General features: G+C 37.5%; 1 protein-coding gene across 5 annotated transcripts in view; it reads right to left on the bottom strand.

Annotated features, from left to right (window-relative positions):
- LOC100920400 (maestro heat-like repeat-containing protein family member 1) overlaps positions 1-24,973 on the bottom strand; it is a 78,949-nt gene that overhangs the window by 40,692 nt on the left and 13,284 nt on the right. For all 5 annotated transcript variants that reach the window (XM_031939356.1, XM_031939358.1, XM_031939359.1 and 2 more), the window contains exons 2-18: positions 20,499-20,611; positions 19,527-19,652; positions 17,849-18,011; positions 16,792-16,884; positions 16,308-16,459; positions 15,678-15,818; positions 12,286-12,384; positions 11,439-11,511; positions 10,615-10,725; positions 7,075-7,148; positions 5,097-5,213; positions 4,699-4,743; positions 3,980-4,124; positions 3,062-3,105; positions 2,669-2,828; positions 1,371-1,423; positions 768-881 (exon numbers count right to left, since the gene is read on the bottom strand). In XM_031939356.1, the coding sequence (XP_031795216.1) occupies positions 768-881; positions 1,371-1,423; positions 2,669-2,828; positions 3,062-3,105; positions 3,980-4,124; positions 4,699-4,743; positions 5,097-5,213; positions 7,075-7,148; positions 10,615-10,725; positions 11,439-11,511; positions 12,286-12,384; positions 15,678-15,818; positions 16,308-16,459; positions 16,792-16,884; positions 17,849-18,011; positions 19,527-19,652; positions 20,499-20,597 (1,809 nt within the window). In that variant the 5' untranslated portion in view covers positions 20,598-20,611. The remainder of the gene's footprint in view (positions 1-767; positions 882-1,370; positions 1,424-2,668; positions 2,829-3,061; positions 3,106-3,979; positions 4,125-4,698; positions 4,744-5,096; positions 5,214-7,074; positions 7,149-10,614; positions 10,726-11,438; positions 11,512-12,285; positions 12,385-15,677; positions 15,819-16,307; positions 16,460-16,791; positions 16,885-17,848; positions 18,012-19,526; positions 19,653-20,498; positions 20,612-24,973) is intronic.

Raw genomic sequence — 24,973 nt, 5'->3', positions numbered from 1 at the left:
AAATAAATAAATAAAATGGAGATAAGAGAAGAAAGAAACTAGCATTAAGGAGGATGAGGAAAAGCTTCTTACAGAAGGTGAGGTTTTAGCTTAGACCTGAAGCTGAGACTAAACTTAAGCTAGAAAAGGAATGGACACAGGAAGAATAGTCAGTGAAATAGCCTGAGTCACCCCTGAGCCTTCTTAGAAGAGTATTTCTCCTTCCTTCCAAGGGCCCAAGCCCCTGGGAGTAGTATGATGAAGAGCAGGGTTCAGGTTCTTCTCCTGATTTACTTAGAGACTCAGGCTCCAGTTTCCTCACTTTAAAAAGGAGATAGCACCTCCCAAACTGCTTTATAGTGTGATTAGCCATCACTGAGACAGTGGATATGAATGAGTTTTGAGAAGCATAAAGTGCTAAACATATGCAAGGTGTTTATTACTATTAATAATAATATTAAAACTATTGTTATTGGTCTGCTTCTTGTTCCTGACATAGTGGATCTTTGGGGCTTAGAAATCTGTTTAGAAGAATTGTATATGTTTAATCTATAATGGATTATTTGTTGTCCAGTGAAGGGGGGAGGGAGAAAAATTTGGAACACAAGACATTGCAAAGGTAAATGTTGACAATTCTCTTTGCATGTATTTGGAAAAGTAAAAACCTATTACTTTAAAAAGATTTGGGGGACTTAAGAAAAGCCACTGAATTTCTTCCTGGATGCCCCTACTGCCTTGACACTCCCCCAGGTCAACCACCCCAGTCCGGATAAAGCGGACATGTGTACCTTCTCCCTCTCCTGCTGCAACCACGAGAAGCTTTGCATCTTCTTAAATATCGTTTCAATGAAATCCTTCAGCCAGTAGTCATCATGGATGGCCAGCAAACTATTACTGGAAAACTTGGGGAATGGGGAGTGGAACAAAGAGCACAGATAAGGTGAGGAGAGAAAGATAACATTTGAGAGCTGAGTCTAGAAGTATGGAGACAGAACCTGGGGGATGCGGTACAATAACAGTAAATAACAGTAAGACCCAGGCAGAGAGATGAGACAGGCCTTGAAAACATAGGGATGAGACTAAACCACTTGACAAAATAGTGAGAAGCATCTAGGAGACAGTCATGGAATCAAGAGGACCTGAATCCAGCCTCAGACACTTATTGGCTGTGTGACCCTGGGCAAGCCACTTAATCTCTTATCTCCAAAAAAAAAAAGAATAAAATGGTGAGTTAAGATTTGGGGATAGAGGCCAGACCCTGTAGTGTAGCTTCATTGTACCAGGGAATCAACCTTGAAGAAAAGCCAAAATCAGTGTGTGGGTCTAGGAGCAGCTTTCAGAAAGGGCAGAGGCATGAACAGGGGACTGGTGTCTTCTGGGGGATTTCTCACTAGAAGCAGCCTTTTCTCCCACTCCTTCTGTATAAAGTTCTCTTCAGTGTGTTCTATATTTAAAGAGACAGAGAGAGAAGAGAGAGAGAGAGAGAGAGAGAGAGAGAGAGAGAGAGAGAGAGAGAGAGAGAGAGAGAGAGAGAGAGACAAAGAGACAGAGAGAAACACACAGAGAGACAAAGAGAGAGAAGAGAGAGAGAGAGACAGAGAAAGAGAGCAAGAGACAGAGAGAGACAGAGAAAGACAGAGACAGAGAGAAGATAAACAGAGAGAGAGAAACACACAGAGACAGAGAGAGAGAGAGAGAGAGAGAGAAAAGAGAGAGAGAGAGAGAGAGAGAGAGAGAAAAAGAGAGAGAGAGAGAGAGAGAGAGAGAGAGAGAGAGAGTTAGTTCATCTCATTAAGGTCAATTTTCAAAGACATGGAACTCCTGCTCATCTATCAAACCAAAGCAGAAAAGGACATTGAATCTGAAACTAGTCCCAAGATTAAGTAGGTAGTTGCCTAGGATATAACATGCAGAGCACACTTTACAATGTGATGTTTAATCAATGCAACTCTTGTTGCCTGAAAAGTCTGTTTGGTATATGTTGGGAATGTGTTTGGGATCCATCAGTTGCATGTATTATAGCACTAAATACAACACTCTTACACACATTAGGGCTAAGAAATTGCTTCACAGCAAAAAGAAGCCTCCAAAATCGGGAGCACTTTCGATGGGATATAACCGTGAAGGAAAACAAGCTTTAGTCAAAATTTTCTATTCAACCCAACCTCATAAAAAAGTAATGACAGATGTTTCTGAAAATTCAATTTCTTGGGATATAATTTATGTGTGAAAGAATAATAAAAACGCAGAGCTCATCAGAGTACAGTGAGTTACAAAATATTGAATACAATAGTGTATAGCATGCTCATTCCAATGATGCTGTTAGGCAAGGGGGAAAAATGTATTTTTGGAACCACTTTTAAATTTGTGATTGTACCTTATCCATAAGCAGCTATAATATATTGTGCTGTTCCTATGATACCCTAAATTACAATGACTCCATTCAGAGGTAAAATTATCCTCATATTTTAATTTGGAGAGGTTCAACATCGCTTAGGGCGTATGACTTGACTGGACTCTGCTTTGACCCACTCTAGAGGTAGACTATGGTCTGTAAAGAATGCCCAAAGGGAAGGGGATACCCCAAGCCCCCTCCAATCCAGAGCTGTGCTATAGCCCACCCCGGCTCCCTTCCGTTCCACAGTGTCCCCACCCTCTTTGTTCCCCTCCCCAAGGGCCCTGTTCTCACTCTCCAGAATTTGAATCATATTAGGAATCTCTTTTGTCCACACTTGGCCGAGTTTGAAGTTGATCACAGGATGCAGGGAGTTGATAGGGTGGAGAGCATACAACAGCCAAAGAGAGCACACCCCAAATTCCTTTAGTTTATACGGCCTCAGAGAAGACAGCTGGGAAGGAAGGGTGGGGAGGAGGAGCAGCAAGAGAACGATCCGGGTAATGGCAGGTCCCCCACTTTCAGCCCCCTTTCCCACGTTTCTGCCCTAACTTTTAGGCCGCTAGGTCTCCTCCCTTAAATTCCCTGACTCCAATCACACCCCCTACGCCTTGACCATGCCTCCAAATTCCTCATCCAAATCCCAACCACTTAGCATCCCCGTCAGTCCCCTGGAGCGTCACTTACTAGAAGGTTGACAAAGATCACTTGCGGGGAGGGGTATTCATTGGCTGCAGAAAAAGGAAGAAAAACACAAGACCATGTGGGTCAAGTTCTGCTGTCCCCAATCGAGACAGAGCCCATGGATAAAAAGACCCAAAAGAGGCATCTGTGATAAGGAGAACCAGAGCCAGGAAACCTTTGGGGCCAGGAGCCAGCCCAGAGGTTCTCTAGATTCCTTGATGTCTCTCCTTTGTTCTACCCTACCACCCTTAGACCTTATCTACTTATTCTCTAGTTTTGACTGTCTTTGCTCTGCCCCATTCTGCCCCCAGGTTCTGGTCCTGTGCTCTTATTGCCCTCCTTCCCAAGGCAGAAAGCTTTATCACCACAGTCCCCGTTTTAAGCTTCTCCAGCCCCAGGCCCACATTCTCTCTTTCTGTCTCTCCCTCTGTCTCTGTCTCTGTCTCTGTCTCTGTCTCTGTTTCTCTCTCTTCTCTGTCTCTGTCTTTCTCTGTCTCTCTGTGTGTCTCTCTGTCTCCCTGTCTCCGTGTGTGTCTCTGTGTCTCTGTCTTTCTCTGTCTCTGTGTCTCTGTGTTTCTGTCTCTGTCTCTTTCTCTGTCTCTCTCTCTTTGTTTTTCTCTCTCTCTCTGTCTCTGTCTCTGTCTCTTTGTCTCTGTCTCTCTGTCTCTGTGTGTGTGTGTGTCTGTCTCTGTTTCTCTGTCTCTGTCTCTCTCTCTCTCTGTCTGTCTCTTTCTCTCTGCCCCTCTCTCTCTCTGTGTGTGTCTCTCTCTCCATCTCTCTCTGTCTTTCTTCGTCTCTCTGTCTCTCCCTCCCTCCCTCCCTCCCTCTCTGTCTCTCTCTGTGTCTCACACATACACACACACACACACACACACACACACACACACACACCCCTAAGAGAAACCCAACCCTCCAGCTCACATTTAAGATGGTAGCTACTAAGGTAAGGTGGTTGGCCCAAGGCCTGAGCCTTCAAAGCGATGTCAGTGGCAATCTTGCAGAGGGGCACATATGCCATGGGTCTCATAGGCTGGCACAACAAAGTTATCAGCCTGGGCAGGGACACCTAAGGGTAACATGGAATGAGGTTCCAACAAGACTCTCAGTTCCCAGGACCCGCTGTCCAATCCTTACCAACTCTACAGGGGTCTAGAGCATCTTGTACCCTTATGGGATGAGGTGGGGGGGGGGGTAAAGGACTGTGATAATCCCTATAGTCTATGTACCTACTTCTCCCATACTATATTTGGAAAATGTCAGAAGACATATCTGAGAATAAGAGGGAAGAGAGAAATTTCCTCCTGAAATTTCAGCAGGAATGATCTTATACACAGAGAGAGGGAAAAAACCTTCTTGATACTTAGGGTCATGAAACATGAAAATGAACAAAGCAGAAGGTCAGCCTGCCACCATGGAGATTTTTAGGGAAAGGGCTATTTTTCTATATCCCCCAGGCCTAACTGGCAGAACATCAGGCAAGGGGAGGAGGATAGGAGGAGATTCTAGAAGTAAGGGAAATTGTTAGGAAAGCCCATTAGCCCTGGAGGAGAAATGTCATGGGGAATTCCCGAAGCAACTTGAGGAGTAAGTCGGAAGGAATTGGGAAAAGGCAAAGCGTCTTTGTCTCCAACAGTCTATACCAGATGTAAAATATTGATTGACAACTCCCGGGTTTCCTCATCACTCTGAAGGAAATGAGAAAAAAAAGAAAAATCAATCCAATCCTATGTAAGCCTCCTGGGTCAGTATCACTACCTGAATGTCAATACTTTCCCCTTATGTCACTGATAAGTTAAATGCTGATATTTCTGAGCCTACAGGCTATAGAAGGCATTTTAGGTTGCACCCCATAATCTGAGTTGGACTTTTATTCTAGCCTCCCCCCATATTCCTTATGTTCCCATCCTCCCCTCCCCTCCCTCTCACCCCTTATGTTCTCAACCCTACCCTTCTTATAACCATTTTGCAAACCCTTCTCTTGCCCCTTCCCCTTTATGTGACCCCCTTATAGCCTAGTTTTGCCCCTTCCACTACTCACTGTGGATCCAAGCTCACTGAGTTTGATGAGATGGTTAATAACCACATCTCCTTTTTCCAGGGTGAAGTAGTTATAGGTACCTAGCTTTTCAATAAATTGTAGCAGAGGCAACCGTATCTGTAAGGACATATACTTATGGAACATTGGAACTATGAGGTACCTTTGAAGATTTTAAAACTGAGGGTCAAAAGAACAAAATGACTTTCTAAATATCAAATGATATCAAAAATATGATATCAAAAAAAATGATATCAAAACTGAGATTAGAACCCAAATCTCCTAAATCCTAGTCCAATACATTTTTCACTTTGCTTAGTCAATGATCCTGTCTTCTTCTGCTCACTATCTGAAGGTCTACCACCATCTAGGAATACCCAAGTGCTAAAACTGCGCCCCTGAAACCTTCCTCCTGGTTGCATTTGTATGCTACCGTACAGCTGACATGTATCTTGTCTTTATTATCTTAGTAGTTTCATTCTATGTATGTACCATAACCAATCTATTGTCTACGAGAAGCTTATAATCTATTTTTCTAACTTGTTTTATGTGTATTTTATATAACATTCAAAATAACTTTTTTCAGGATGGAGAAAAGAATATAAAATGCAAAACTCACAGTTTTGATAATTGAAAATTACCAATTGTTTTACATTACTCTTTATATGTTGTCTTTCTTGGGTTTTTAACTAGCTACTGAATTAGACATTAAACACATTAGGGTTTTAGTTGGGATTTTACTTAACTTGCATTTTAATTCTTTGGTTCTTTGCTGTTTCTATTAAACCATAGCATTACTTTAATACATGTTATAATGCCAAACTCTCTTCCTCTAAAAAAGTTATTATTCTTATGATCTTGATGACTATGAATGTGGGGGCTGTTGGGGGAGTGGAAGGATGAGTCAGAGAGAATGGGTCCAAAAGATACCCATTCAAACTTTAATGAAACTCTAAGAATAAGTTCTTAGGACCCCATCTTCTCCCTAGAAGTCAAGTAGGACTTGATTCTTTGGAATAAGGGCCAAACTCCTTCACCTAATATTGTTCCAAGGTCTCCTCAGTGTTCATTTCTGCCTTCTCATACTTCCTAAATATATCCAGCTCTAGCCAAAATGCCTATTCACTGCTCTCCAAATATGCTTCTGAACTCCTCTCTTTGTGCTTTTGTTCATATTATTCCTTTTGTCTAGAATTTCCACTAGCTGCCCCCCCTCCAAATCCTATTGTCAAAATTATACCTTTTTATTCAAAGCCTAACTTAAATCTATCCTCCTCTTTCAATTAAATTCTCAGTTCTGTGTATACAAACATGAAGAATGAAAATTCCCAGTCCTCAGGGGGTTCCCCTTATTCTGAGGAATGCAATTTGTAAACAGATAAGTAAACACAGTATTATTTTTAAGAGAAAGAGGGAGACAGAGAGAATGGAAAGAAAGACACACACACACACAGAAGATGAGAGTTTGAAAAAGTTACAGCATCAAGTGAATTTTTTTTAAGAATGGGAAGAGCTGAGAATGTTTATAGGAAATAGACTATGACCGAGCATATAGTAAGATACTGATGAGAGATACAGAGGAAATGACCAAAGAGGCAAATTCTTTCCCAACCATCCAAGTCCAATGTGATCTCCTTATTCTTATATTCCTATCTTTCATGAGTAACTGTCTTATTATTCCGACTAGATTATTAGCTCCTATATATTATACAGCACCCAACATAATACTTTGAATACAGTAGATACACAGTAAATTTGTAACTGATTCTCTGGTCATCATCTTCCTCCCACCTTGGAGAACAACTTCTTGAACAGACGGGGAGCAATGGATAAATCCAAACCAAGAATAGAACCAAAATCTCCCCAAACCTGCTAGATTCCTGTCTCCTCATCCCCACTCCTGACTTCCCACTTTAATGCTCTCTCAAAATCTGAAGAAAGCAACTACCTTCCTAATCCCATTCATAGCTTTAATACTCACTGTTTTGGAATCCTCCTTAATTAGATGTATAATGGTCTGCATTACTTCATTCTTTAGTTCTGTGTTCTGGGGCACTAAAGGAAAGATCAGAGTCAAGGTTAGAAATTCTGGATATTTCATGTATAAATACAGTTACAAAGATTTGCTATTATTTTTCTTTTCATCTATATTGCTTAATGATAGTTACTGATATGTTTAAAATGACATTAACAAAAAAGGAAATTAACCTTAATAAAAAATTCTACTTTGAAAAAAAAAGTTATAATCTTTTCTTCCATTGTCCAGAGACACAAGCAAGTAAGAAAATTCCATGTTGAGAATCTTGGTCTTCAAAGATTAGACTCTTACCGAGGCCATCTTGCCTTGTCCCTGCCTATAATCCCACACATATATCTCAAAGGCTGTCAGAATGATAGAATATTTCAAATACTCTGCAACTTGCTGCCTATATAACAATAGGTAGCATTTAAATAGATAAGGGTATAGATATTTATATTATATTATATGTATATATTTATACATATGTATATATTCGTGTACATAAATGCTAGCTATGTAACATTGGGTCTCAATTTCCCCATCTATAAACTGAGGGAATTAGACATGACTTCCAGAGTTCCTAATAGTTCTATATTCTTTTCTTCTATAATGGCATTAAGCATGTCACTACTGGGGCTCAAAAACCTTCAGTGGGTCCCCATTACCAAAGGCAATCTCCTCCTATGGAAAGGAAGGAAATCAATAGCAGATCTCAAAATATACTAAAAGGCTGAAATCATCAAAACAATTGGGTCCTGGGTAGGAAATAGAGAGGTTGAACAGTGGAACAGATTAGGCATAAAACATAGAGAAGCAAATGAGCACACATGCCTAGTATTTGATATGTTCCCCCAAATCCTAATCACTGGGGCAAGAATTCACTATTTGAAAATATATGTACTGTGGAAAAGGAGGCAGAAACTTGGACCAATATTTCACATCAGATACCAAGAGAAGCTCCAAGCAGGTACATGATTTAGACATAAAGAATGTTATTATAAAGAAATTAGACAAGTGTGGAAGAAATGATCTGTCAGAAAGAATAATAATTTTCATGCACTGATTATATGTTCTTGTCAAATGTGCTCAAATAAGCTCAAAGCTTTGAATCAACTTTGTGATATCTGTGGTGGCCATTAAAATGTTGAAATATCTGGGAATTTACTGCATATAGAAGTATGCCACAGTTTTTTACATGTAATACATTGATTCAGTATTCACATATCAAAAATGAATACTCCCAATTTTAAAAATATTTGTTGTTTCTATAATTTTTTCTTTAGAAGTATTAAGATTTCTCTGATGATGAAAATGGAAAAGTAACCTGATGTCATAGAAATTTATTTTCTATTTTCTCACTGTGATCATATAGCACAACAAAAAAGTGCTCCAAATTGTCTTTAAATGTTTTGTCCACATGAAAACTCACAATAGAAAGCAGAATAAGACAATCACTTATACTCAGAAATGAAAAGTGTTACTTCAATAAAATGGCCTTGTTTTGCTATAGCAATAAAATGACCAAGTGAAATGAATTGGATCAATAAATCATTTTTCCATCTTGCTGGTGCTGCTATGAGTATTTTTAACCATAAAATGTCCTAATCTAATGCATTCCTCTCTGTTTTGCTGTTGTTGCATATTACATTGAATTTCATGAGTAATTCAACATTCCAAAATATACTGAATTCAAAAGTCAGTGTAAACATATTCTTGTGTTTACAGATACTATAAAATGCATGTTTTCCCTGGGGGGAAAATTCAAATAAAAAGAAAAAATTGCTACTAAAAAAACACAAAGAAAGAAATTATCTGTCAGATCTATGGATAGGTAAAGAGTATCTGATCAAACAAGAGCTAAAGGAGATCACAAGTAATAAAAATGGACAATTGTGCTTACATAAAATTAAATGGTCTTGTACAAACAAAACCAATTCAATTAAAATTAAGAGGAGCAATTACACAGGAAAACAATTTTTGATTGTGATTCTCTAGGTATTTCCAACATATATATGGGGAACTGATCATATATAAAGATAATAATCATTATCTAATTGATAAATGGTCAAAGAATATGAATAACTAATTTTGGAGGAAGAAATTCAAGCTATATTAAAATGCTTTAATCATTTATAATTAGATAAATGCAAATTAAAACAACTCTGTGGTATCACTTCATATCCATCAGATTAACAAAGTTGATAAAAAAGCAGCTTTCAGCCAGCTCTTCTGTCACAACTAGGACAGACTTTTTAAACACTCAGAAATTCAAATATCTGAATACTGCTGATTGACAAAGACTCATCAGAATGTCACCTTGGAGGGAGACATATAATCTCAAGTTAGGAAAAGAAGGAACCTTGTTGCAAGCAGAGTATATAACATATAATAATTGAAACCCTGGAAGCTAAGATCACCAAAAGAAAGGGTGTAGAGGGAATCAAAAGAGTGGCAAAACTACACTTTCAATCATACCTAGAGTTAAGAAATAGAAGATAGACAGATGATGATCCAACAAGAGATGGGGATGATCCAAGAAAGAAAAATGTCACATAACATATTTGTCATTTTTCTCCCCATTTTTAGTATGAATAAAAACACACCCACACACATGAACACAGTCAACATACTCTTTCTTGTAAGCTTAAATTCCTTCTGATTAGGTTTCTAAGACTCCAGGCAAATTTACTGCTACCAGTTCTTATTACATTCACTCCTTCGCTGTCCAAGAAGCCTTCCTGTATTTTGAATGGTGATCTAGATCCCATTCTCATACAGCATCTTCTCAATCAACTCTTCACTTCCTAAATCTACTGTTCAAAGTTCCTTCTCTTCAGTGGGTAAAACTGTCGAACACATGCGCCCCTAAAGTCTTAAGTTTCATGCCCAAGATTCTTTCATTTTGACTCTTCCTAAAATTCCATCTGTTAGTATCATTTATGCCCAGTTGAATCATCCAAAGTAGTTTAGTAAACAAGTATTCTGACAAATCTGGAGATTTGTATTTATATTCAAAGAAGCAGCAGATTACTGTCATTATTAGTCAACAAATAGCTGTCCCATATCAAGTCTCTGACCATCAGTATACTCCTCTTTCTTGGTCGTTTACTAGATATTCTAATAGAATTTGTGGGTCTACTTTATTATTCCTTGGAAGTTAAACAACTGCATCTTCCCCAGAACATCCATCACAGACTTGGTCGTTAGTGAACAATAACAACAATGCCTTACATTGGTATGTGACTTTACAATATGCTTACATATTGTTTAAACTTCACCAGCACCCATGAAGTAAATAGGGCAAGTATTATCATTCCCATTGTACAGACAAAGAAATCAGGTTCAGATATGAATGACTTGCCCAAGCTTTCACAGATAAGACAAGAGTTCCAATCTTGCTTCTCCCATTTCACCATGTTGCTTCTGAAAATAAGCAGTTTTGCTAGACCCTGACCTTCTATCCCCTCTAGCCAATAATAACCAGACTCTGAATATACTCACCTTCCTGGAATACATCTCTGAAGATCTTGAGTGCTAATGTGACATTGGACTTATCACTGCCATCCATGCTCTTTAGAAACAATTTGACCATCTCATGGTGAAATAGTCGTGCTACCAGAGGAAGAGAATTCAGGAGAGTAGAAAAGGTATATGTAAAAAAAGGAAAAATAAAAGTCATATGGTCCAACTCCCTCATATATAAATATGGAAATATAAATATATATATTATACATAAATATATAAATGGAAAAACAGACTCAGAGAAGCAATGTAATTTGTTGAAAGTCACACAGAAAATAAACAAGCTGGAATTTGAATCCAAGTTTTCTGACTTTGAATTCTTAATCCCTTTTATATTATCTTGCTGCCTTTGATTGTTTACCAAGGTCTAACCTGTTGCAGAGAAGGTGGGATCATTGTCAGGGGCTTAAAATCTACCCCTTACTTATTTTCTTCCCAATAACCACTGCCTGATTTTGACAATTTTTGTCTTTATCATTACTGCAATTATATCTCAATCTCTCTGGGTTTAGATCACTTCTGGAAGAAGATTTATAGGAACCAGAGAGATACTAGGAGAAACAGAGTTTGAGTATTTTTAGACACTTTGAATTCATATTATCCAAAGCCAATATATATTGCTCTGAGTCTCAGATTTGGGCAAGCTATATACATAAGGACAGAAATATTGTATCCCAGTCCCCACTTTCCACAGAAGATGGAGGCTGGTTCTGGGGCAAATCTCCAGAAATAAAGGTAGTTTTTCATGACTCCCATAACCCCCTCCCTTATTCAGCTCAAGCCAAAAGACCCTCTGTTCTTACTCATAATATGGAAGGACTTCAGGGCTATTTTGTGGTTTTGAAGAGAATCTGAGTTGCTAACTTTCCAAGTCACCTACAGGAAGAAAAACTATTTAGAGAGAGATACCAGAACCCAAAGGAGCCCCTGGTCATGGGAAGCAACCCATTGTTGTGCAAAGAGCATTCAAGTTAGAGTTGCACACTTGGATTATACCTCTGTCCCTGCCATACAAAAGCTACTAAGCTTGGGTACATTTATTCATCTGATTTTCCTTATCTATAAAATGGGATAACCTTAGAGGGTTGTTGTCAGAATCTATCAATCTAGCATTGAGAGGAGAATGAAAGCAAAGAATAGGGAAAACAAGGGACAATCATAGGGAAGACAGAAAATTGCATCCCAGAAGACTCTCTGGACTTGTCTTCTCTATGAAAGAGTTGTTCACTCCTATCCCCTAACAATTAACACAATACCTGTCACTTAATTGAATTCGCTGAACCAAATGAATTAATTAAATTAATTTTTCCCCTCCTCACCACATTTTGAGTAAAATATTCTCTTCCCCTCTACCTCCAAAAAAAAAATTGAACATGTTCCTGTGGAATGATATGGATTTTATTTATTTTTTTCCAGTGCTAGAAAAAATAATCACTGAAAATTCTGCCTAGTTTGGTCTCATGAGAATTTGTCCAACCTTGCTTAGAGAAATATTTCAGTCTTGCTCCTTAAGGGTCCATGCATTTGCTTAGTCAGGTAGAAGGACCATAAAAATAGTGGGTTTCTTAGATATATCACTATCTCCAGGCAGTTGGGGATCATAGATAGAGTCTCAAGGAGCTCAGATTCCTTGATTCCCACAAAGCTCACCTGGGAAGACAGCAGCACCACAAGATCATCCAACTTCGATGCCAGATTCTTACCCCCAGATCCACTGGCAGCCACAGCTTCCAGGAGCTGGGAAAGACACTATACAGAGTGGTAGAATCAGAACTCTAAATATATAATCAGTTATTTCCCCCTCTGACTTCATTTAGCACTTTGTTTCTTAATCATTTACTTGTCATGTGCCATTTATAATTATATTGCAGAAACGTAGATTTAGCATTCCTGGAAGATTACATAAATTAGGATTTGGGAGGAGGGAATCCAAAAATGGAATAAGCTGGTATAGAAGGTCAAGTAGTTTTCCCTCATTAGAGGTATTCTAGCAAAGACTGAGTGACCACTTGTTCAAGTTTGGGTAGAACTAAGTGATTTCTGAAGTCTTTTACAATTCTCAGGTGCTATCATGTCCCCTTGCTAAATTATAAGGTACATGGAAGCATGGAAAAGGTCTTTTTTTTTCTTTTCAGTAGTATTTTATTTTTCCAAATACATGTAAAAATAGTTTTCAACATTCATTTTTAGAAAACTTTGTGTTCTAATTTTTTTCCTTTCAATCCTTCTCTCTTCCTCTCTAAGACAAGCAATCTGATGTAGGTAAAATATGTACAATCTTTTTAAACATATTTCTATATTTGTCCTGTTTTACAAAAAATATTAGACCAAAAGAAAAAAAAACACCAAAAAGGAAAAAACAAACAAGCAAAAAGGTGAAAATATCATGCTTTGATCCATATTCAGTCTCCATAGTTCTCTCTTTGTATATGATTAGCCTTTTCCATCCCAAGTCAATATTGGAATTGCCCTGATCACCACACTGTTGACAAGAGTCAGGTCCATCACAGTTGATCCATCAAATAATCTTGTTGTTAGTGTGCAATATTTTCCTGGTTCTGCTCACTTCACTCAGTATCAGTTCATATAGGTCTTTTCAGGCTTTTTTGAAATCAGCTTATTCATCATTTCTTATAGAACAGATATATTCCATTACCTCCATATACCATAACTTATTTAGCCATTCTTCAATTGATGGGCATTCACTCAGTTTCCAATTTCTTGCCACTACAAAAAGGGCTCCTTACAAACATTTTTGCACATGTGGATCCTTTTCCCGTTTTATGATCTCTTTGGGATATAAGCCCAGTGGAAACACTCCTAGATCAAAAGGTATGCACAGTTTGATAGTTCTTTGGACATAGTTCCAAATTACTCTCCAGAATGGTTGGATCAGTTCACAACTCCATCAACAAGGTATTAGTGTCCCAATTTTCCCACATCCCCTCCAACATTTATCATTATCTTTTCCTGTAATCTTAGCCAATCTGAGAGGTGTGAGATAGCAAGAATCAATCAAACAAATTCAAAAGAATGAAAAAATAGAAATGTTAAACACCTCATGGGAAAAACAACTAACCTGGAAAAAGAACCATAAAAGACAGTGTCAAAATCATTGTACTGCCTGAAAGACATAATCAAAAGGAGGACCTGGACAGCATCTTTCAGAAAATTATTGAGGAAAACTGCCCTGAAATCCTGGAACCAGAGGCCAAAATAGGTACTGAAAAAAATCCACTGATCACCTAAGAAAAGAGATCCCAAAACAAAAACTCTAAGAAACATTATAACCAAATATCAGGTCAAGGAAAAGATACCATAACTGGCCAGAAAAAAAAACAACTCAAATGTTGGGGGGTTGCAATCAGGATTATAGAAGATTTAGTGGTTTCAATATTAAAGAATCAGAGGTTGTGGAACATAATACTCAAGAAGGCAAAGGAGCTAGAATTACAACTGAGAATCACTTACCTGGTGAAATTATAATATATCCAGAGAAAAAAGTGGTCATTTAAAGAAATAAAAGGATTTCAAGTTTTCATAAGGAAAAGACCAAATATACGATCTCTAATATCAAGATCCAAGAGAAACAAACATATGAAAGTGGAATATAAGGGTTTCAATAGAGCTAAACTGAGATTCTCCTGATACTTGTAATTGTTAATTGTAATTCTTAAAAATTGTATCACCAATAATTAGAAGGAAAATACATAGACACAGGGCATGGGTTTAAGGTGAATTTGAGGGAATGGTGTAAAAATAATTAAGGGATGAGAAAAAGGAGTACACTGGGTGAAGAGAAAGAGAGAGAGCATGGGCTACATTATTTCACATGAAGAAGAGTGAAAGACCTAGTGATTCTGATAAAGATCTCATTTAACTACATGAAGAACTGAGTCAAACATAAGAATACAAGTTATTTCTCAATTAACAAATGATCAAAGGATATGAAGTCATTTTTCATAAGAAGAAATCAAAACTATCTCAGACATATGAAGAAATGCTCTAAATCACTTTTGATCAGAGAATGGCAAATTAAAATAATTCTGAAGTGCTACTTGTTAGATTGGCTAATATGACCCCCCCAAAAAAGGAAAATGATAAATGTTGGATAGAATGTAGAAAAATGAGACATTGTACACTGTTGTTGTAGTTGTGAACTGATTCAACCTTTCTGGAGAATAATTTATAATTATGTCCAAAGGACAACCAAACTGTACATACTCTGTGACCCAGCAATACCACTATTAACTCTGTATCCCAAAAAGATAGTAAAATAGGGGAAAGGACTTATACCCTTTTCATGGTGGCAAAATATTGAAAATTGAGGGGATAGCCTTCAATTAGAGAATGGCTGAACAAAGTGTGATATATAAATGTAATGGAATACTATTATATATGAGAAATAATGAAAAACCTGGAAAGAAATGCATGGAATGATGCAAAGTGAAATGTTCAGAAACAGGAAAACATTGTATGATGAAAATCTATGAATGATTCAGCTCTTCTCAGCAATACAAATCTAAGACAAGTACAAAGGACTCATGAAGGAAAATGCTATCTACATCCTGGTAATGAAATACATGATTCTGAATGCAGATTGAAGCATGTTTTTTTTCACTTAATTATTCTTTTTTGTGTTTTTTTCCCTCTTTATCTCTTCTTTCACAACTGTGACTAATAAGGAAATATGTTTTACATGATAGCACATTCATAACCTTTATCAAATTGCCTACCAGCTTCAGAAGAGGAGAGAGGGAGAAAAATTTGGAACTCAAAACCTTGTAAAAATTAATTCTAAAATTTTTCTTGATATGTAATAGGGAAAAAAATACTGTTTAAAAAGAAAAGAAAAATATTGATTCAACAGCATAATTTCCAATAATTTTAGAAGGATTTTTTCTTTTTTCAACTCCCCCATCATTTGAAATTACTTATTTAAGAGATTATTTTACCTACCCATAAGGTAATGTTAGCTCCTTAGGCAAAGGACCCTAGAAGTCAAAGAAAGATATGTGCTTTTTAGAGATACCCATATTCACCTGAACAATGTAGAAGGGCTTCACACCTGCTTTGTTCAGGGCCAAAAGACGTCGAATTAACCAGCATAATTGAGATTTCAGCTTTGGTGGTGAGATGAGAAAGAAAAGGTTTCCCAGTATGCTCAAGGTTTCTTCAGTCACCTGTTCCCCGGGAAATAACAGTGGCTTAGCTGCAATATTTGAATAGTTTGCCATGGCTTTTGCATGAGGCAAAAAGAATTTGCCCTATGACCTGTGGGTCTACTTCTATGATTTCTTTAGAATATTGGTAATATTTTGTGCCTCTAAAATATACCATTTCTTTAAGAGATACCATTTTGGCTATCTCCTAACTTCCTGGAATGAAACTCAGTGACTCTGGCCTATAATGGGGATAATGTTGGGGAGGGTGAAGAGGAAGAAGGAGGTCACTTATCCTTTTGGTGATCTTTGAAAAGGAAAGGAAAGGGTTGAGAAGGAACCATTACCACTGCCTGGAAACTTAGATGAGTGTCTTGACGAGGGAAGAGTTTATTCAGTTTGTTAACAGTTACTATGCCATTCTACCCTTGCCCCATCAAAAAAAAAAAAAAACCTAGACATTGTGCTCCAAAGGTCCCATCCATTGTATCAACCAATTCCTCTCCCTACCTTGCCCTTGATCTTCAGGGGCCAGCGATTAAAAAGTACTCGGAGGGTCAAACATGCCTTAAAGGACAGCATCTCTTGTGTGATATCCATGGATTTATCATCATCATTGCCCAGAATGTGATTTCGAGCATTAATGGCCAACCCATTGATCACTGCATAGAAAATTAAGAGTTGAGATTGTCCCCTCCCCAATCCTCCCGCCTTTACTGTGCTAGGAGTGAAATCACATGCTCTCCATATCCCTACTACTTCTCCATAGAGCTCCATAGGGGCACTAGCTATATCCCAGCTTCTAGATATATTCCCATTATATCTCTAAATTGATGTGGTTACAGGGCACAGAATCTTGCCAAGCATTGGGCCTGGCTACTTAAGGCTACAAGGCTGAAACTACAATTTCCGAGCTCTTCTCTCCATCTTCCTCTCTGTTTTGCCTTCCATCCACTCCTATTAGCCATCCCTCATTTCTAACAAAGGTTCTCACCATTACATAGTCCCAGCCTTTCTTCTTCAGTCTGAGCCTTTCTCAGAATAGGTAGGACATAGCTCCATGTAGCACCAATGTAGGGTGCCATACCTAGTCACAAGGAGGATAGAAAGGGTATTTCTATTTTAGGGTAAGAAGATGATTGATATCTGACTCATTTATTAGCTATGCAACCATGGAAAAGTCACTTAACATTTAAGTCTTACGTTTCTCAACTACAAAATGAGGAAATTGGACAAGACAGACTTTGGGGTCCTTTTCAATTTGAGATCTGGGATCCTATAATGATCTAGTTACTCATTCACAGAAGTAATTGAGCATCTCGTTTTCTCCTCATTTCTCACTCGGGGCTTTTCAATTTCTCCACTATCTCAGGTTATTCAAACTCAGCTGATTCCAAAGTGCCTCATCTTATTATCAGTTAAGGCTTTTAAATGGGATTGAATTGAATCATTTAAAATAGCCCTGTCAACTAGTGAAGGTTGTTCTGTTTGGCCTTTTTACCTTCACCTTTCTCTAAGCCCTCCTTACTTTGTTGTTTGGATTGTTGAACCTATGATTTTCTAAATATAGAAAATTAACAATTCAGCTTTTCAAGTGCTCTGAAAATTAATAGTCTCTGAGGGATGCCCAGGGGTATTGAGAGATTAAGTAACTTTGTTCAAAGTGTCCCTGACTTAGGGGCTGGCTCTTTGTACACAACATTCGTCTGCCTTTCATTCCCTTCCCTCCTAATGCCCTCCATCAAAATTCCCCATTTCTGGCTATCCTGTAAAAAGAATACAGTTAGTTCCTTCCTTTCCTTCCTCTGCCTCCTTTGAGTTGGGATGGAGATAATCCAAACAATCCCTTGCCACTCCCTCCTAGTTCTTGTGGAGAGTCTGAGTCTGCTCAACCCTCTTCAAACCTCTGCTGCATTTCTGATGTGTCCTATAATGGGGACCTCAATTACTCAAGCTCATCAAGATTAGAATAATTATGAGGTGGATCGAGGGATCTCCATCTTCCTTCCACCACTAATCCAAATGCTTTTCCCTCTCATACCCATTTTTACCTTGATAGAGGATGAGTTTCCCCAAAGTCCGAAGAAGAGCTGGCTGGGGGAGATTTTGCAGATTCATTTGGTCCCAAAAATTGGAGATAACCACTTTGGGGCTATGGACTTCTATTGCTAATAGAACAGCAGCAGCGCTTTCTTCCTGAACTGTCTTTGAATTCTGGAAAAAGGGACAGCCATTTTCAGTGCAGATTAGTCTGTTGGACTTTAGGAAACTTGGGCTCTGTCCTCTAAATTCTAAGTCTCATACTGCGCACACATTGGAAGGGGATGGGAAGCAGAAAGAAGTGTCCTCCAGAGAAAGGATTTTGCTCTGGTTATTCCCTGGGACAAGCAGATTGGGTTAACAAGAAAGTTAATTTCAGAGTCCGATTCTTTTTGTACAGCAAAACGGCTTGGACATATATACTTATTTTGTATTTAATTTATACTTTAATATATTTAACATGTATTGGTCATCCTGCCATCTAGGGGAGGGGGTGGGGGGAAGGAGAGGAAAAATTGGAACAAAAAGTTTGGCAATTGTCAATGGTGTAAAATTACCCATACATATAATTTGTAAATAAAAAGCTATTAAAAATTTTTTAAAAAACCAAGAAAGTTAATAGAGAAAGAGGAAATGAGAAGACAGGAATGGAGATGTGATCAACAGTGTGCTGGGGAGGTATGCAGTCAGGCATCTCATAGGGAGGTAGGTATCCAAGAACAAAAATAAAAAAACAGGAAAGAGATCCAACTTCAGAAAAATACACTTATAGTGGAAAGAGATGCTGGGGAGATATGGTGGAAAAAGAACTGGACTAAACCAGAAAACTTGATCTGATTCTAAAGCATATTAGTTTGTGACCTTTGTTAAGTAAGTCATTTAACTTCTCTCAGTTTCTTATCTGTAAAATGGGTACAATAATTACTTACATTGCTTACCTCACAGAGCTGAACAGGGGGAAAGGTGCTTTCTAAACCTTAAAACTCTATATGAGTTCTTATCATTGTTGAGGTTGATTACTCGGCAAACAGAAAGACCATCAGGGAATAAGTAGACAGCAAGTGGGGAGGAGAGCAAAGGGATATTTATAAATTCACAGGTGGTGGAACTAAAAGGGACCATAGAGATTGACTAGTTTGAGCACTAAGGTAGCAGTGGGACAATTCTAGTGACACATTGAGAGCAGCGTCATTGAGGTGGTGGACTAGGAAATCCTGATCTAGCAAGAAGGGCACAGCTTTCTCCTCACCCAGTCAGCACTCAAAACCATGCGTCCTTGTATCTGTGGGACATTTTATATCTCCTAAGTAGAAAATAAGATCCTTAGGAGTAGGGACAATTAATTTTTTTACTTTTGTTTTTGTCCCTTCTGCTTAGCACAGTGGTTAGTACATAATGGGTGTTAAATGGATATTGACTGATTTGAATGGATCACAGGTCTTCATTCTGACTCGTCAGATGCCCCATCAGTATTCCCTTCTACTAAGCATGAACATCCACCTAAGTCACAAATCGTGGCACCAGGTCAACAAGCAAGATTAGGAAATTCCATCTCTGATCCAGTACGGAAGGTCTTTGATTCTCTCTAGTCCTGGCCAACACAATCTCTAACAAGAATGACACCCTTGAAATCAACCAGGTTCTTTTGTTCTCCCAATTTCCCTCCTCCCCTAACCCCAGAGGTCTTACCGTATTTAATAAGTAGTTGAGGATGACTTCAGTTATATTCTGGCACATGGAAACATTTATTTTCTTGCTGCTTAAGATCTTCCTTTCCAATAAATTGAGAAAATGAGCAACAGACCCTGGAACTTGCTGTTGGAAAGAAAAACAGGAGAGAGAGAAAATTAACAATTCAGCTTTTTCAAGTGCTCTGAAAATTAATAGTCTCTGAGGGATGCCCAGGGGCATTGAGAGATTAAGTAACTATTTAAGATGTGTGTGGGTGAGAGAGAGAGAAAGAAAAAGAGAGAGAGAGAGAGAGAGAGAGATTGATTGAGAGAGAGAGTGAGTTTGTTGGGATGTGTTTCATTGAGATTCCTGGCAAATGGAAAGATTAGGGAAAGAAGATCTGAGAAAAAAAGAGGGGAAACCAGTAAGAGGAAGGAGAGAGAGGAGAGGAAGAAAGAAGAGACTCATGTAAGAAAGACTCAGACCAGGGACACAGACTAGCCTTAATATGTGTGCAAATCTATTGTGGACTCCAAAGATTTTGTTCAACAATCTCTTTAGAGGAACCTAGCAGTGGTATCGTTGAATCAAAGGGTATGCACAGTTTGATTGCCCTTTGGGGATAGTTCCAAACTGCTCTCCAGAATGGGTTGGATCAGTTCACAACTCCACCAACAATGCATCAGTGTCCCAGTTTTCCCACTTTGTGGGTTTTAATTTTTTAATGCTACAAGTTCAAGTCTCCATTCTGATGTATTCTCTCCCTATTAATAGTGTATTATCAAGGAAAAGGACAGCGAGAAAGAAGGAAGATACTCAAAAGAAAGACTCAGACTTGCAAAACAGATTAGGCTTAATAGGTGTAGCAAAATCTATTCTGACTCCAAAGATATTGCTCAACAGTCTCTTTAGAATGCTTGGTTTTTGTCTAGCTGTCTATGTGGACCATATCACATTGTTTAAATGAGGTGGATGTTAAGATGGTCTTACCTGAGAAGGATTCTGAATAGATTCCAATAGAGTGTTGATTTGCACTGGTGGGATGCTTGAGTCATCTCTTTTGTCAGTCATTCCTTGATGTTCTTGCATATTGTTGGGTATCTCTGTGAGGTATGGAAAGGGTAAAATTTGTTTCTCTTCTGGTTCCCATTTCCTAAGACTCCCTCTCAGAAGCACCATGGCATAATGAAAAGAACATTAGATTTCATCAAAAAATCTAGGTACAGCTCCTTTCTCATCTCTTGTTAGCTGTGTGGTCTTAGAAAATCATACCTAGTTTATCATCTGTCAGATGGAGATAATAGCTATACTTATCCAGCTCAGAGGATTATGGTGGAAATCAAATGAGAGATTATAAGAAAAGTGATTTGTAAGTGTGAAGTACAATTTAAATGTACCTTGTTATCATATCCTACCCATCCTTTTCATGAGCACTGGAGGGAGAATGGATGGAATCCAGGCAAGTACAAATATGAAACATGGATCCTAAATCCCATACTTCTCTTACCAAAGAGTTTGGTTAGATCTTACTGGGCCTTTCTTGTGTCCCTTTAACAAGACAAGACTTCTTTGAGAAGGAGCTTGTCTGAAGTAGCCAGATAGCTTAGTGGATAGAATAATGGGCCTGGAGTCAGGAAGACTCATCTTCCTCAGAGACATACTAACTGTGTGATACTAGACAAATCACTTAATTTCTGATTGCCTTGGTTTCCTTATCTACAAAGTGGAAATAATAACATCTACTCCCAGAATTGTTGTGAAGATTAAACAAGATAATAATTGTAAAACATAGTACACCTAGTAAGTACTTAATAAATTTTGTTGCATTCAGTCATGTAAAACATTTCCACATTAGTCATTTTGTACAAGAAAACTTGAATAAGAGAAAAAATGAAAGAAAGCAAAAAGTAACATGCTTCAGTTTGTATCCAAATAATATCAGTTCTTTCTTTGGAGGCAGATAGTATGCTTCATCATTAGTCCTTTGGGATTGTCTCAAATTATTGTATTCCTGAGAACAACTAAATCATGAACAATTCTTCATACAATATTGTTGTTATCGTGTACATAGTTCTAGTTCTGTTCACATCACTAAGCATCAATTCATGTAAATCTTTCCAGGTTTTTCTGAAATCAATCTGCTTGTCATTTCTTATAGCACAATAATATTCCAATACAATAATATAACACATCTTAATTTAGGCATTCCCCAACTGATGGACATTAAGTTTTCATTTCTTAGGCACCACAAAAAAAAAAGCTGCTATAAATATTTTTGTATAAATAGTCCTTCCTTTTCTCCCCACTGGCAATTTGTTTAAATGTCTTTGGGATATAGACCTAGCAGTAGTATTGCTGAATCAAAGGGTATACAGTTTTATAAGTCTTTGGGTACAATTCCAAATTGCTCTCCAGAATGGTTAGATCAGTTCACAGTGCATCAGTGTGCCAGTTTCCCCACTTTGTGGGGTTTATCTTTTTAATGCTATGGGCTCAAGCCTCCATTCTGATGTATTCTCTCCATGTTAGTAGGGGATTATTAATTAGTCACATAATTCAATTTTAGAAAAGGATATTTATGCAAGTGATATAGTAAGAAGAGATAGTATAAGACAATCCTTTAGATGTCTTTGATACCCTCTCCCACAAGTACATACAAAGTTCATGGCTCAAGTTTAGAAGACTCATAGTTTCTGGAAGTCATTTGCCTGGAGGCTTCAAGATATTACTGAGCTCTTTGTAGAGTCTTGAATCTATCAGGTCTTTCTCTTGATTCAGATACTGAAATCAGATGATTTCAGCACAGCTATAGGAATACGGGAAGGCCTTTACATCTCTGAAATTCATGAAAGTCCATCTTCAGCCAAAGGGAGGGAGAAGGGTTTAGTTGAAGTTTTCTCTCTTCTCCACTTGCTTCAACATCTCTCGACCCTGAAATGGCTCAATATTTTATAGAAGTGACTAACCAATCTGTCGATATCACTCTATTCTGAGGATTTTAAAAACTTATTCCAAGTTATGGTATATGAATGTTATGGAATATTACTGTTCTATAAGAAATGACCAGCAGGATGATTTCAGAGAGGCCTGGAGAGATTTACATGAACTGATACTGAGTGAAATGAGCAGAACCAGATCATTGTACATAATAACAATATTATGTGATGATCAACTCTGAAGGACACAGCTCTTTCCAACAGCAAAGTGATTCAGACCAATTCCAATGGTCTTGTGATGGAGAGAGCCATCTGTACCCAGAGAGAAGGCTATGGGAACTGAGTTTAGAACACTACATAGTATTTTAACTTTTTTGTTGTTTGCTTCCTTTTTGTTTTCTTTCTCATTTTTTCCTTTTTAATCTGATTTTTCTTGTGCAGTATAATAATTATGGAAATATGTATAGAAGAATTGCACATGTTTAACGTATATTGGATTACTTGCTGTCTAAGGGAGGGGGTAAGGGGAAAGGAAGGAAAAAAATTTGGAACACAAGATTTTGCAAGGGTGAATGTTGAAAACTAACTTTGCATCTATTTTGAAAATAAAAAGCTTTAAAAAAAAAAAAAAAAGGATGTTTGGAAACCAAAAGAAAAAAGAAAAAATAGTCTAGACAAGCAAACATTGTTTAAGGAGGCAGATAGATGGCATAGTGGATAGAGTACTGGGCCTGAAATCAGGAGGACCGGAGTTCAAATCCAGATCTCAGATACTTAATACTCCTAGCTATGTGACCCTGGACAAATCACTTAACCCCAATTGCCTCAGTGAAAAAGAAAAAAAAACTTTGTTTTGTCCTGCCCATTGTTTTTAAAATTTTTAATATAATAAAATTTTATTTTAAAATAAAGTCTTAAAAAAAACTTATTCCAAGGTCTTTGATTAAGTTGATTGATGGAGATGGTTTTATCATATTAAAATGTAAGAGCATGGCATTTTATCATTTATTTTAAATGGAGTGGGTTGAGAAAAATTGATTTATTCAATTAACCCCACCTTTAAATTATCGGCCAATCTTCCACAAGGTGTGAATTTGTCTTGCCTTTTATCTAATGAAACTATACATTTAAAGATAGCTTGCTAAAGGTGTCTGAGTCATAACTAGTCACACACCTGTGCTACCCCCCTCTTGAAACTGGTCTTCAAAAAAATAACTAGACAGTAAAAGATAGGACATGGGGATCAGGAGAACAAGGATGATAGACAGAAGGACCAGCTGAACAAACAGAATACACAAGAAAGAAGCTGTTTGTCTCAATTTTTTTCTGAACTTCCTTTTTCAATCTTCTACAAAAATGTTTCATTGATGCTTTCTTTTCTTTCTTCCTTCATTACTTTCATTCTTTCCTTCTATTTAGTTTCACTAAACTATCCATGCATTAATCCCAAAACTTGCTCTCCATAATTTATACACACAAATAGAAATTCTATATTGTAACAAACAAGCACAATCAATCTGCTCCTCAGTATTTCTGAAAATATCTGTCTCATTCTGTGCTTCTAGTATATAAACTCAGGAACTGCTCGCTCTCTTGCACTTTCTCTTACACGCATACACACACACACACATACACACACAATCTCTTCTTTGAAATTGTGACTGGTCATTAAATTAAATTGTTTTACTTTATACTATTGTAGCCATCATATAAGTCATTTTCACTCTGCTCACTTCACTTTTCATCAGAATTCATTGTTATGTTTCAAGTTTCTCTGAATGGTTCTTTTCATCATTTCTTATGGAATAATAATATTCCATTATTATTGGAATAATGGAATAATATTCCATTACATTCATATAATACAATCTCAAGTCATTTCTAAATTTATGGCCACCTACCCAAAATGATTTCCTAAGCCATAGAACTCATCATGTCACCCACAAAGTCAATAAACTCCAATGGCTTCTTAGTACCTTCAAAATCAATGGCAAACTCCTTTGGAATTTAAAGCATTCCACAATCTATATTTCTAAGTTTTTTATATGTTACTTCCCTTTATTTAGTTTTCAATCTAGCCTAACTGGCCTTCTTGTTGTCCTTTTTATATAAGATTTCATGTACCTTCTCCAAGCCTTTTCTCAGTCTGTCTTCCCATTTTTGAAATCTACTTATTTCTCATTACTATTTCCTTTTTTAAAATTATATATATATATATATATATATAATCATATTAAATATATTTCCACATTAGTCTGTTGGGGAAGAAGAAGCAGAACAAAAGGGAAAAAAACATAAGAAAGAAAAATAATGGAAAATAGATCTGCATTTAGTCTCATAGTTCTTTCTCTGGATGAGAATAGCATTTTCCATCCCAAGTCTTTTGGAATTGTCCTGGATCACTGTATTGCTGAGAAGAGCTAAGTCTATCACAATATTGCTGTTAAGTGTGCACAATGTTCTTCTGGTTCTTCTCCTTCACTGAGCATCAGTTCATGTAAGTCTTCCTAGGTTTTTCTGAAATCAGCC

This window comes from Sarcophilus harrisii, chromosome 5, assembly GCF_902635505.1.
Source record: "Sarcophilus harrisii chromosome 5, mSarHar1.11, whole genome shotgun sequence".
NCBI lineage: Eukaryota > Metazoa > Chordata > Mammalia > Dasyuromorphia > Dasyuridae > Sarcophilus > Sarcophilus harrisii.
The sequence above is the reverse complement of the archived record's forward strand: the minus strand, read 5'-3'. Positions and strand labels throughout refer to the sequence as shown.